The sequence below is a fragment of the Gossypium hirsutum genome, chromosome D01 (assembly GCF_007990345.1).
Source record: "Gossypium hirsutum isolate 1008001.06 chromosome D01, Gossypium_hirsutum_v2.1, whole genome shotgun sequence".
NCBI lineage: Eukaryota > Viridiplantae > Streptophyta > Magnoliopsida > Malvales > Malvaceae > Gossypium > Gossypium hirsutum.
Window position 1 is genome coordinate 36,762,297 of NC_053437.1, and position 11,231 is coordinate 36,773,527.

The 11,231-nt window shown below is 32.0% G+C and overlaps 1 protein-coding gene across 1 annotated transcript; it reads right to left on the reverse strand.

The window, feature by feature from the left end:
- Positions 1–4,212: 4,212 nt before the first annotated feature.
- LOC107940699 (polygalacturonase 1 beta-like protein 3) lies at positions 4,213–6,450 on the reverse strand. The gene is made up of 2 exons (XM_016874141.2): positions 6,258–6,450; positions 4,213–6,185 (listed from the first exon to the last, which is right to left on the reverse strand). Exons 1-2 carry the CDS (start codon positions 6,312–6,314, stop codon positions 4,392–4,394), a joined length of 1,851 nt encoding a protein of 616 aa, XP_016729630.1. The 5' UTR covers positions 6,315–6,450; the 3' UTR covers positions 4,213–4,391.
- Between the last annotated feature and the right edge of the window lie 4,781 nt (positions 6,451–11,231).

An 11,231-nucleotide genomic window follows, 5' to 3' on the forward strand; every position in this document is an offset into this window, starting at 1 on the left:
CTATAAACATATTAATTAAATAATTTTAATATAAGAACACAAATAGAAATTAAATTACATATTGAAATACCATGAACTTACCTACTATTCGATTCTGACCAACACGCAGGAACTAATTCGTTATTTTCCCTTTTCCTCGGTTATTGTCTTTTTTATCCAAGTTTTGATCTATGTTTGATTAAATACAATATATTAATCTCATACATATTTCACATTCCATTCAATGTATATGACCATTAACTTTTCATTAATTACACATTTTCCCTAAACTTTTACAACTTTTGCAATTTGGTCCTCTAACTCGGTATTCATCTAATTGACCAATTTCTAAGAACCAAATTACAATAAAATATTCTAGGCTCTTTAAAAGTCCTTATTATACCTCAAATTCACTATCAAACTTTGAAATTTTGACATTTTAACAATTTAATCCTTAAACCAAAATCTGACAAAAAGCACTTCACAAAACAACCAAATACCACAATCAAAGCTTCAAACACATAGCTATCATCAAAAAAATTCAAGATTCATCAATGGAAACTTCTAAAAATTTTAATAGATTAACAAATGGAGGTGCGAGCTAGCTGGACTTAGTTGTAACGATCACAAAAACATAAAAATTACAAGAAATGGGCATCAATTTCACTTACATGCAAAATATCAGTCTTGGTCAATTCTTCAAGTACTCTTTCATGGTATTTTGGCAAAGATGAAGAAGAATGAATATGAGAATGCCTTTTACTTCATTTAATTTTGTTTTAATTTTATAATATTCTACCATTTTGCCTTTGAAACTTGTATTATTTTATGATTTTCATCCATAATGTCGTCCAACATTATAAAATAAGGACTAATTGCTACATAGGTCCTTCCTCATTTATTAATTAAGCTATTTAATCACTTAAATACAATAATTACTAAGTTTTGTACTTTTTATAATTTAGTCCTTTTTCTTTAATTAACTATCTAAACAATAAAATTTCTTAGCCAAATTTTAATACGACACATATGAATGCATAAATATTATATAAATAATATTTACAGGCCAACACGATTAAATTTTTTGGTCCCGAAACCACTGTTCTATCACCACTAAAAAACGAGATGTCACAAAAGTTGTCTTGGTTCTATGTTAACATAATTAAGGGACGAGATTGTTCGGAATACCTTTTGGATATGACAGTAAATTTTTAAGCTCATAAGGTTATATAATGACATGTAATTATAGAGTAATTAGTATATATACGTGGCCCAAGTGGGAGATTGTTCGAAAATATGGACATGACATATATAATAAGGGTAATTGCATGTTATTATTTACTATCATAATAGGTTAGCCCAATTTAAAAGTGATCTAATTTGGTTAAGGTTTATTAAGTTTTAATTATTAAATAAAGTATGAGTCAAATATGTGCAGATGCTCTAGTAACTAATGTGTAATTAATGATGGATTGATTAGAAATTAGGGTTAATGTGTAAAAGTTATATATTAGGGTTATGGTCCCCAAATTACACATAAGATAACTTTTCTAATATCCCATCTTTAGAAAAGAGTGAGTCATCTTCTTTAGATTACTTATATGCTAATTTGGAATATTAAAATCGCAAGATCCACAAATTTTAAGAAATCAATGAATTCAGGTACGCTTCCGCATCTAATTTTATTCTTGATTTATTCTTGATGATTTGACATGACAGATCATGGTTTATGGTTTTTTAAGTTTTATATCATATATTATTTTACGATTCTAACATCCTTGAGATTGGAAAATTGATATGAGATGTGGTAATTGATGTTGAGATGACAAATGGATATGAAATGGAAGAAAAATGTCAATTGGAATGTCTATTTGTGACATGAGTTGAACAATGGTAGATATGCTCATTGAATACATGGAATTGGAAATTGAGATACCAAATGGTATGTGAAGTGGATTGCTATGTATTTATATTAACAAGATGTGTTAGTTTGAACAAAGAATATATGTGAATTGACATTAATGACATGTTAATTGCATATTACCATTCATTTTTAGCTTATGCATTTAAAAATGATTTATGTTATGTTTATTGTTCGGATTATAGAAATACCATGGAGTTATACTCAACATACGGTTTTATTTTCCGTGCGTAGGTTAGGAACTTTACGATTCGATCGTCAACTCAACATCTAGTAGTAATCCTGGACTCAAGTGTTGGTGATGATTTATTTTGGTCTTGCCATGTACCTAAGAATTCTTATGGTTATATGATGTAAATTTTGAATTTTGTTGGCATTTTGAGATTTATATGTATATACATGTGCGTGATGGCAATGATCATGATCATGATATTTTGTTAACTAGTTGGTATGTATGTTATTTGCTTATAAGGTAATTAGGTGATATACCATGGAATAAATAGGGAAATATGATGTCTATGCCTATGTCATGCTTGAAATGATTTGGTAGATTTAGTTAATAAGTTATAAGGTTGATTTGGAGCAAATTGTGAGATGGTTTGAATGGTAAAATGAATGCATGTTTGGTTTGTTGTTTTGATGTGCCATTGAAGACATATTGGTATGGTTGAATGTGGTCATTTGGTTGATTTTGAATTGTTGATTGAGGTGCCAATTATGGCATATAGGTTAGGCACTTAGGATGATATTTATAAGTGACATTTTTTTGTATGATTTTGATGTTTTTGAATTGGTTGAGATATGTCATAATGGTTGCTTGAAGTCTAAGTGAATTAAAGTTAGAAAACTTGTATTGAAAGGTATTTTCAAGTACACACAGCCCGGCACACGGTTGTGCACCATACACGGCATATGGCATGGTTGTGTGATCAATGTTTTTGAGTTTTTTTTGGTGCACATGGCCACATTTTGTTACAAGGCCCAACGACACGGTCGTGTAATATATTTGGAATATTTACACTTCTGACCCATACGACATTAGTGAGTTACACAGTTTGTTCGCACGACCGCGTGACTCCAACCTACACGGCATCAGGCTGTTACACGACTTGCCCACATGGTCATGTGATCCACCCCACATGCCCTCAGCCTTCCACAGGGTGAGGGGACACGGCCATGTGACCCCTGTTTGCAGCTTTTTCCTATCTTTTTGTTTTTGTTTCAAAATTTTCCTTGTTTGATATCGGTTTGGTTTTAAGCTTTCATAAGCTCGATATAAACCCAAAATTGATTGAATTACATGTTATACTTGATCATATGTGATGTAATGATATTTAATTGAGATTTTGGTTAATAAATTGCATGTAATTGTTTTGTATTTGTTTGTAGCATTCTATTACTTGGGTTCAACAACCAGACCGGGTAAAGGGGTGTTACAAGACAATACATTTCCTTTTAGTATAATTTAATATAAAATTTTTAATGAAAATTCTAATTATTTTATAATTTCCTTTGTTGATCAACCCCAAAAGGTGTTTGAATTTCATAAATTGAAAAGGACTTTCGACAACCACAATTGAATTTGATTTAATTATCTGTGCATTTTAAGAAGATGTGGATTTAATTAAATCTAAAAGAAGTTAGTATTAATTTGTTCATTTTTATAAAAAAAATAAATTTAATTTTTAATAATTGTATTATACTTTATATTCATCTTTAAAGAAGCAAAAATGTAAATTGATATAGTTATTGATGTGTGTATATATAAATATAATGTTTGCGGGTTTGTTTAATTTGGAAGAAAGCAGTTTGAGCTGGAGCAAAAATAATTTGTTTTCTTGAAAGTTTCTTCTATTTGGGTTCCAAGCCAGAGTATAGTTTTTTTTTTTTTTTTTTTGCGGAAACTTTAGATGGACCAAGTATGCAAAAAATATTTGCTCTTTAGCAAAGTGCTAACTTTCATTCCCCTTATTTTTCCTTATTTTGTTTCATTGTACATACCAGTTTTTTTTCTTCCATTTTGTTTCATTGTACATACCACAGATTTTTTCTTCCATTTTGTTTCATCAACATAAGTATACACATTTTTTTGAATATATATTACATATTAGACTAAAACAATAAATTTTATAAATATTGAGAATTAAATTTATTATTAGACTAATAAAAAGTTTAAATAAGTACTTTCATCAAAATTCAAACTGCCATTAATATTTGGTGATCAAAAAATTTAATTTCGAATAGTTTAATAATTAAAAAATTAAATCAAATAATTTAATAACTAAAAAAATAAAAGTTTAATGAACGAAATATAACAATAATTTAATGATATTTTTTTACTTTATTTTTCTTTTTTTAAGTGTAGAGTTAACAACTTTATTCTTCATTTTCAATAATATTATATATGATAATCTTAAGAAGGTAGCGAAATCCTTATAGGAATTTGCCCTCCCAAACTTGAACTATAACCATAAAACCCCCTTCTTGCTAATCAGGAATCGGCTATTGTCCATGTCATATCATTCTCAAATATCCAATGACAAACTTCTATTCGACCCGGACCCGAACCTAAAGCCAAGAAAGCTCCATGACCCGAACTCCAACTAGATGTGTCCAAATGACAGATGGCAACACCATGGTTAATCTTCTCCATTGAATTCGGATCCAGAATATCAGCTTCATAGACCCGGACCTTGGGAACCGAGTGGCAATAGTAAAGTAAATACGGGTACAAACTCTGGTGACACGAAACCGATTTAGTCACTTTCCCACCATTGATTTTTCCAACACTTCCTATCATTATATTCTTCTTTGACCCATTAACGTTTTGGGTGGTACGAACCTCCACGTTCCGCCCCAGAACAGAGGTGGCGAAGTCGACCATGTCCTCGGCCGAGCCCACGCAGCGCTTCGTCTCGCCCGGGCTCGGCGGTCGCTCGCACTCTTTTAAAGCATCCAGCATTATGGTCGCCAGTGTGGAGTTGTCCCCTGCGTGGAATATCCGTTTCAGTTGATCAATCTCGGAAGACGAAAAGGGTATTTTGGAAAGGATAGTCCGTGGCAAAAACGACCTCGCCGGCATCTTATCCTTAATGTCCGGCATTGGAATCACCATTCCTCGCTTCAACATCTTTTCCCGGAAGAACTTACCCGGCTCCACCCACTTACTTACCACAACTTTACCTGAAGCTGTTGAACTCTCATTGCTGTATCTACTGAAAGTGACACCCTTCTTTGTATAATCCTTGAAAGTGGTGTTTCTTCCATAGATCTTGAATCCTATGGACTGCCCATCGGCTCCTTGCCCATATCCAGTGAATTTTTCGGTTCCTTCGTTGAAAGATTGGCCATAGTTGTCGAAATCAACTTTCGCTCCGTTAGAACTTTTGGCATAAGATTGGAAAGAGCTGTCACCCACATTGGATTGGTCCCGGTAACTTGAGAAACTGTCAACAGCCGCATTGCCACCGTCTCCATAACTCTTGAAACCATTTACAGGATTATTGGAATCGAATGCATACGAAGTGAAAGTATCTTTAGCTCCATTCGCCGTTTTTCCATAGCCAGAAAAGTCCGACCCCATCACATTCGAATCTTTACCGTAACTTGTAAAGTCGTTAGGGACGCCATTACCGTTTTTGCCGTAATTTGAAAATGACTGCTGCCCGGCGTTGGTCTCCTCTGTGTAGTGCGTGAATGTCTGCCCATGCCCGTTAGAATCATCCGAATACGAAGTGAATCGGAGGTTAGGGACGTTGACTTCATGGTTGTAGTTGTTGAAGTTCCCGGAACCACCAGTGGCGGCTCCGCCGTAGGTGTTGAAGCTCTGGTCGACGACATTTGATGCACTGGCGTAATTGGAGAATTGGTCCTTGTGACCCGCGGAGTCCCGGCTGTAGCGACGAAAAGAATCAACGACAACGTTGTCGTTTTCAGAGTAGTTCTTGAAGGAGTCGAGTCCAGCGAGTCGATCGGAGCCGTAATTAGTGAAGTTCCTGTCGAGGTAGAAGGCGAAGTTAACGTCTTTGGAATGTTTCTCGAGACTGGGCGATAAGTCGGGGAAGCAAAAGAGTTTAGCGGAGGAACAAAAGGAAGGAAGACGAGAAGCGAGGTTGTTGTGGGCGGCGAGTTTCGAGAAACTGGCGGAGTCGACGGCAGTTAATGGTGAAACTTTAGAGAGTAAAAAATGGGTGTTGGGTATTTCCCTGTGGACCTCTTTGTTCCAATAACGAATGAAGGAGGATTTTGGAGTAAATGGGTTTCCCGACACCCCACCCAAAGTAACCTGCAATTAACCCATAAAAATAAGTAAATATTATAACCAAAATAAAATGAAAATAGAAAACAATATGCTTACACTGAATGATGAGAAATGAACAAAGGAGAGGAAGAGAAGATTCCATAGATTAAACATTTCCCTGCTTTCTTTTTTTTTTTAATTTCCCAGAGAGAGAATGGTGGTGCGCTTGTTTGTTGCGTTGGAAGAGAGGAATTTATAGAAAGAAAAAGAGAGGGTGCACTGTGGTGGGGAGACTTTTTTGGGTTCCTTTAGCTAATATGTTTTACGGTGACCACTATATTGGAGTCGTATTTTTTTTTTAATTTATTTAAAAATTAATTAAATTAGTTTATGTATATTAAATTAAAAATAAATTAAATTTTTTATTATTAAAAATTAATATAATTGATAGAATAATTAAATAATAATATATGACGTGTTATATTTATATCTACATAAATCAATTTTTAATAATATAAATAGATAAAAATTTTATTAAAAAGTATCAATTAATTTTTTGATAAAAAGTATAATTTATTTATTTTTAAATAAAAAAATAGAATTCGCAATACATCAATTTTACTTTAACCCAACTAACATTTGCTTAAAAGTTTATATTTTGCAACTTTATTTTAAATCTTTTGTATGAATATTGATAAAACTTTTCTCCGTTTAAAGTTAAACTCCACTCACCATACTGACAGTTCTACAGACACAAATATTATAAATATAGGAACAAATATAAATGATGATAATTGCAGTGGGGAAAAGCCATCACAGTGTTTGGATTGAATAAGAATAAATAATGAGTTTTCTTGGCCAATACGTATGAAAATTCGTTACTTTTCTAAATCAAACAAAATCGTCACAAGCTTTTTCTTTTAAACACAAATAGGCCATCATGTGGCGATATTCCTTTTTTAAGTTACTCTCTTGTATCCAAACTCATAAAATACAACTTACATAGTTTGTACTTTATACAAATTTTTTAAAGCAAATTTCCTAATATATTTTTACGTTTATTTATAAATCCTATTGTAAATATTATTGGATTCTTTTTTTCATAAAGTCAAAACTATGGTTATTGGCTTTGTCTTTTTGCCGTAAGTCAAATATCAAAATTAAGGTTTATGATTGAGAATTATGTGAAAGGCTTAAATGCTAATAACCCAATTTTCAGTAGTGCTAGAAATAGTGGTTCGAGACTACTAAATCTGACGAACAAGTTCGTAAATTTTATTATTTAATATTTACAAGTCAAATATGGTTTTAAAAAGATTTTTGAATTAATAATTTCTATTTTATAATGAATTATTAGATTCGGGTGATAAAATCTTAGTTCAAGTGGTTTTAAAAAATGAGGTATCGGGATCTTGTTTCTATAAACCGAGTCGTAAATATTTTTATAAATATTTACGGAGTGTCATTAAAGTGATATTAAAGTTTTGTTGAAAATTTTTAACATTTTGATAGTGAATTAAGAATAATTAGGTATAAGGACTAAATTGCATAAAGGGTGAAAGTTGAGTTATAGATTAAAGAAAAATTAAAGAGACTAAAGAAGCAATGATGCCATTGTTTCTTTATGAGGCGGCATAAGGTATATTTTTTTGTGAATTTATTATATATATATTATAAAATAAACCTTAAGTGTTAAGTATATATATTATATTATATTATATTAAAGAGACTGAAGAAAAATTAAAGAGATTAAAGAAGCAATTATGCCATTGTTTCTTTATGAGGCGGCATAAGGTAGATTTTTTTGTGAATTTATTATATATATTATAAAATAAACCTTAAGTGTTAAGTATATATATTATATTATATTATAATATATTAATATATAATAAAACAAAATAATAAAATAAAAGAATTAAAAAGAAACAAAGTAAAAACAAAACAGAAGAAAAAAGAAAGAAAGAAAGAAAAAGAAAAGGGAGAAAGAAGGAGATGAAGGCCTTAGGGGTTTCAAAGTTCCAAGTTCAATTGGTTAGTTAATTTAGTCTCTTTTTCTTGTAATTTTTATGTTTTTGAGATTGTTACAATTAGGTCCAACTAAACATTACCTTTGTTTTTTATTTTGTTAAAGATTTTGGATGTTGCCATTGATGAATCTATATGATTTTTGATGTTAAATGATGAATTTTAGATATTAGTTACTAATTAAAAATATTTTGTTAAGTGATTTTGATAAATTTTTCGATTAAGGATTAATTTGTTAAGTTAGTAAAAATACAAGGGTTTTTTGTGAAATTATTGCAAAAATGGGCTGCATTGAATGCCTTAAATATTCAGCAAGCATGGGTTTTCCTTAAAAATGGTTAATTTGCATGTTTTGGGTTTAGGGACTAAATTGAATAAAAGTAAAACTTTAGGGGCAATTTTGTAAAAATTTCAAAAATGACCAAATTGCATGAAATAAATTGTTTTATCGTCTAAATTAATATATTGAATGAAATTATTAATTTAGATCAAGATCGGGTGAAAAATCGAGGAAAATAGAAAATTTCCAAAATGCCCTTAAATTTTGGTATTTCTACAATTTAGCCAAGTAAGTTCGTGTAATTAAATTGTATATTTATATGTTTTAAATTTAATGTTGTGTATGTGATTTGTGTAAATTTCCATGTATGAAATTAATCACATATCCGACAATGATTGACTAAGCATGTGTGTGAGATTTTAAGGTTTAGTATGGTGGTGTGTTGGGATCAGAGTAGCGTAGTGGGAGCGTAGTGGTGAGATTTTTGCATTTAGGCGACTGCTCAGTAGTAGAAAATTTTGGGGAAAAAATTTATTTAAGAAGGGTTGAGTTGTAACACCCCAACATTTAGGGTTAGAAGTTTTGAGGTTTGTAGTTTGGGTATGCGAGTAGGGTGAGCAGTTGAGTTTATTATCGCATTTTAGTGTCAGAATTAGCCTGCTGGTTTGGTGGTAGTGGGTGTGTTTGTGACACCCCAAAATTTACCCTAGTCGGGAAGTGGTTTCGGGACCGCTAAACCGCGTCATAAAAATAATTAGCTGTCATATTTGATGCTTATTATATGTATATATGCATGTGTGAAAATTCCATGTTTGAATTTTTTTAATTGAAGGTGAATTTTAGTAAATAGGACCTATGTGAGAAAATCTGGAAATGTGATTGGTTAAATTACAAGGACCTATTAAAGCATGTGGTGAGAATAATGACTTTGCATGTCAAATACCCCTTCTTTTATACATAGTGGCCGGCCATGATGGAGCATATATTAGAATAGGTGGTAAGTTTCCATGAAGTGGTCATTATTTTATGTAAAGGAAAGGAAATAATAAAAAGAAATACTAAGGATAATAAAAGAAGTAACAAAAAAAAGGGGTCATTACCTTGTTCTTCTTAGCCGTACAAGAAGAAGCAAAAGGAGGGGGGGAGCAAAGGCATTCGGCCTTTTGAATGAAGAGGAGGTTAGTAAATTTTGTTAATTTTTCTTTTGAAATAATAGTTGTTTGGGTTAATCATCACGTTTTTCTTACCTAGCCATACTAAAATTTCGAATTTAGAGTGTTGGATGGAGCTTTCGGTTATGGTATGTGTGAGAAGAACTTGATTTTTTCTTACCTTTAAGTTTTGATGGATAAAGAAACAAAAGGTTGTTGATGAAAGAAATTAATGTGTTAAGAGATTATATGAAACTTATTCATGTTTACATATGTTATATGCATTGAAAATGGTTGATGATTTTGGAGGTGATTAGCTTGAATCGGCCATGGTATATCCATAAACACGATCTATGCTTGTTATGTTACTCATGGTTAAAACGATTCGGCTATGACTCTTGTAAAAAAAAAGTAAAAATAGACATGTGAATTTAAAAGATGGTATGGACAAATGTGGAGTTTTGCTAGTTTAAGAGTATTCGACCAAGTGTTCATGTGGTGGAAATTAAGTGTTAAATGGAATGAAAATGATGTTATATGGGGGTATGTATATTCGGCCATATGAGTGAATACATAGATGATGTTAAATTTGATTATGTATAATGGGCCATATAGAGTACACATGGTGATATTAACCTTAATTCTTTATAATTGATCAAGTGGATGATGTTGGTTTATATGGTCGAATTTGAATTATGAATATGTACCTTGAAATAGAATGTTGCCGTATGCTTCTTTTGATATGAAACTATTAATGTTACGGGATATAAATAACTAGCAAGGTAATTAAACTAGTTGATTTATTTATTTAAGCTCGAGAACCTAAAGGAGAGGCGTCCAACAAGGGGAAATCGAAGGTCATCGAGTAGCCGACTCGGAATTATTTTACCCAACATAAAGTAAGTCATTAAGCATATACTTGGCATTAATTCAAATGGTCATAACATCTATGTAATGATGCCGAATGGAATGAATAAATATATATATACATGTATGTATGTGATGATGAAATTGTTGAATGAAAAGAAAAGAGGTGAGATGTGTTGAGTTGTTGATCTCGGCACTAAATGTGCGGGTATAACCATTTATGACCATGAGATTGGCGCTAAGTGTGCGGGTTTAAATTGTACAGCACTAAGTGTGCGAGTTGGAATATGTAGCACTAAGTGTGCGAATTGACTATGTTGCACTAAGTGTGCGAATTGACTATGTAGCACTAAGTGTGCGAGTTTGATTATGTAGCACTAAGTGTGCGAGTTGACTATATAGCACTGAGTGTGCGGACTTAATATACATCCTTGAATCATTATGGACACTATGTGTGCGACACTATTGAGTCGATCATGGACAGCGGATCGGGTAAGTGTCTTGAGTTCATGGCTAATAGGTGCTATGTCTATACTTGGTGTTGAGCTTGGTAAGTTTGAACCTATGTGACAAATATACTTGAAGTCACGTACATAAAATTTATCGTAGAATGGGTGAAAGGCCGTTTAGTTGTATGTTTGTAACGAAAATAAAATGATTTATGAAAATGCCTCGAATATCCTATTGATGAGTATGTGGATTGTGAATGCATAAATTGGTATGAAATTGAAACGATAGGTTGGAGGAACTATGGTATGGTTCGGAATG

Excerpts from the sequence above, each read along its gene's own strand:
- LOC107940699 (XM_016874141.2), bottom strand. The coding sequence starts at position 6,314 with ATGTTTAATCTATGGAATCTTCTCTTCCTCTCCTTTGTTCATTTCTCA. Across the intron at positions 6,186-6,257 it reads TTCATTTCTCATCATTCAGT|GTTACTTTGGGTGGGGTGTC; the intron begins GTAAGCATATTG and ends GGTTAATTGCAG.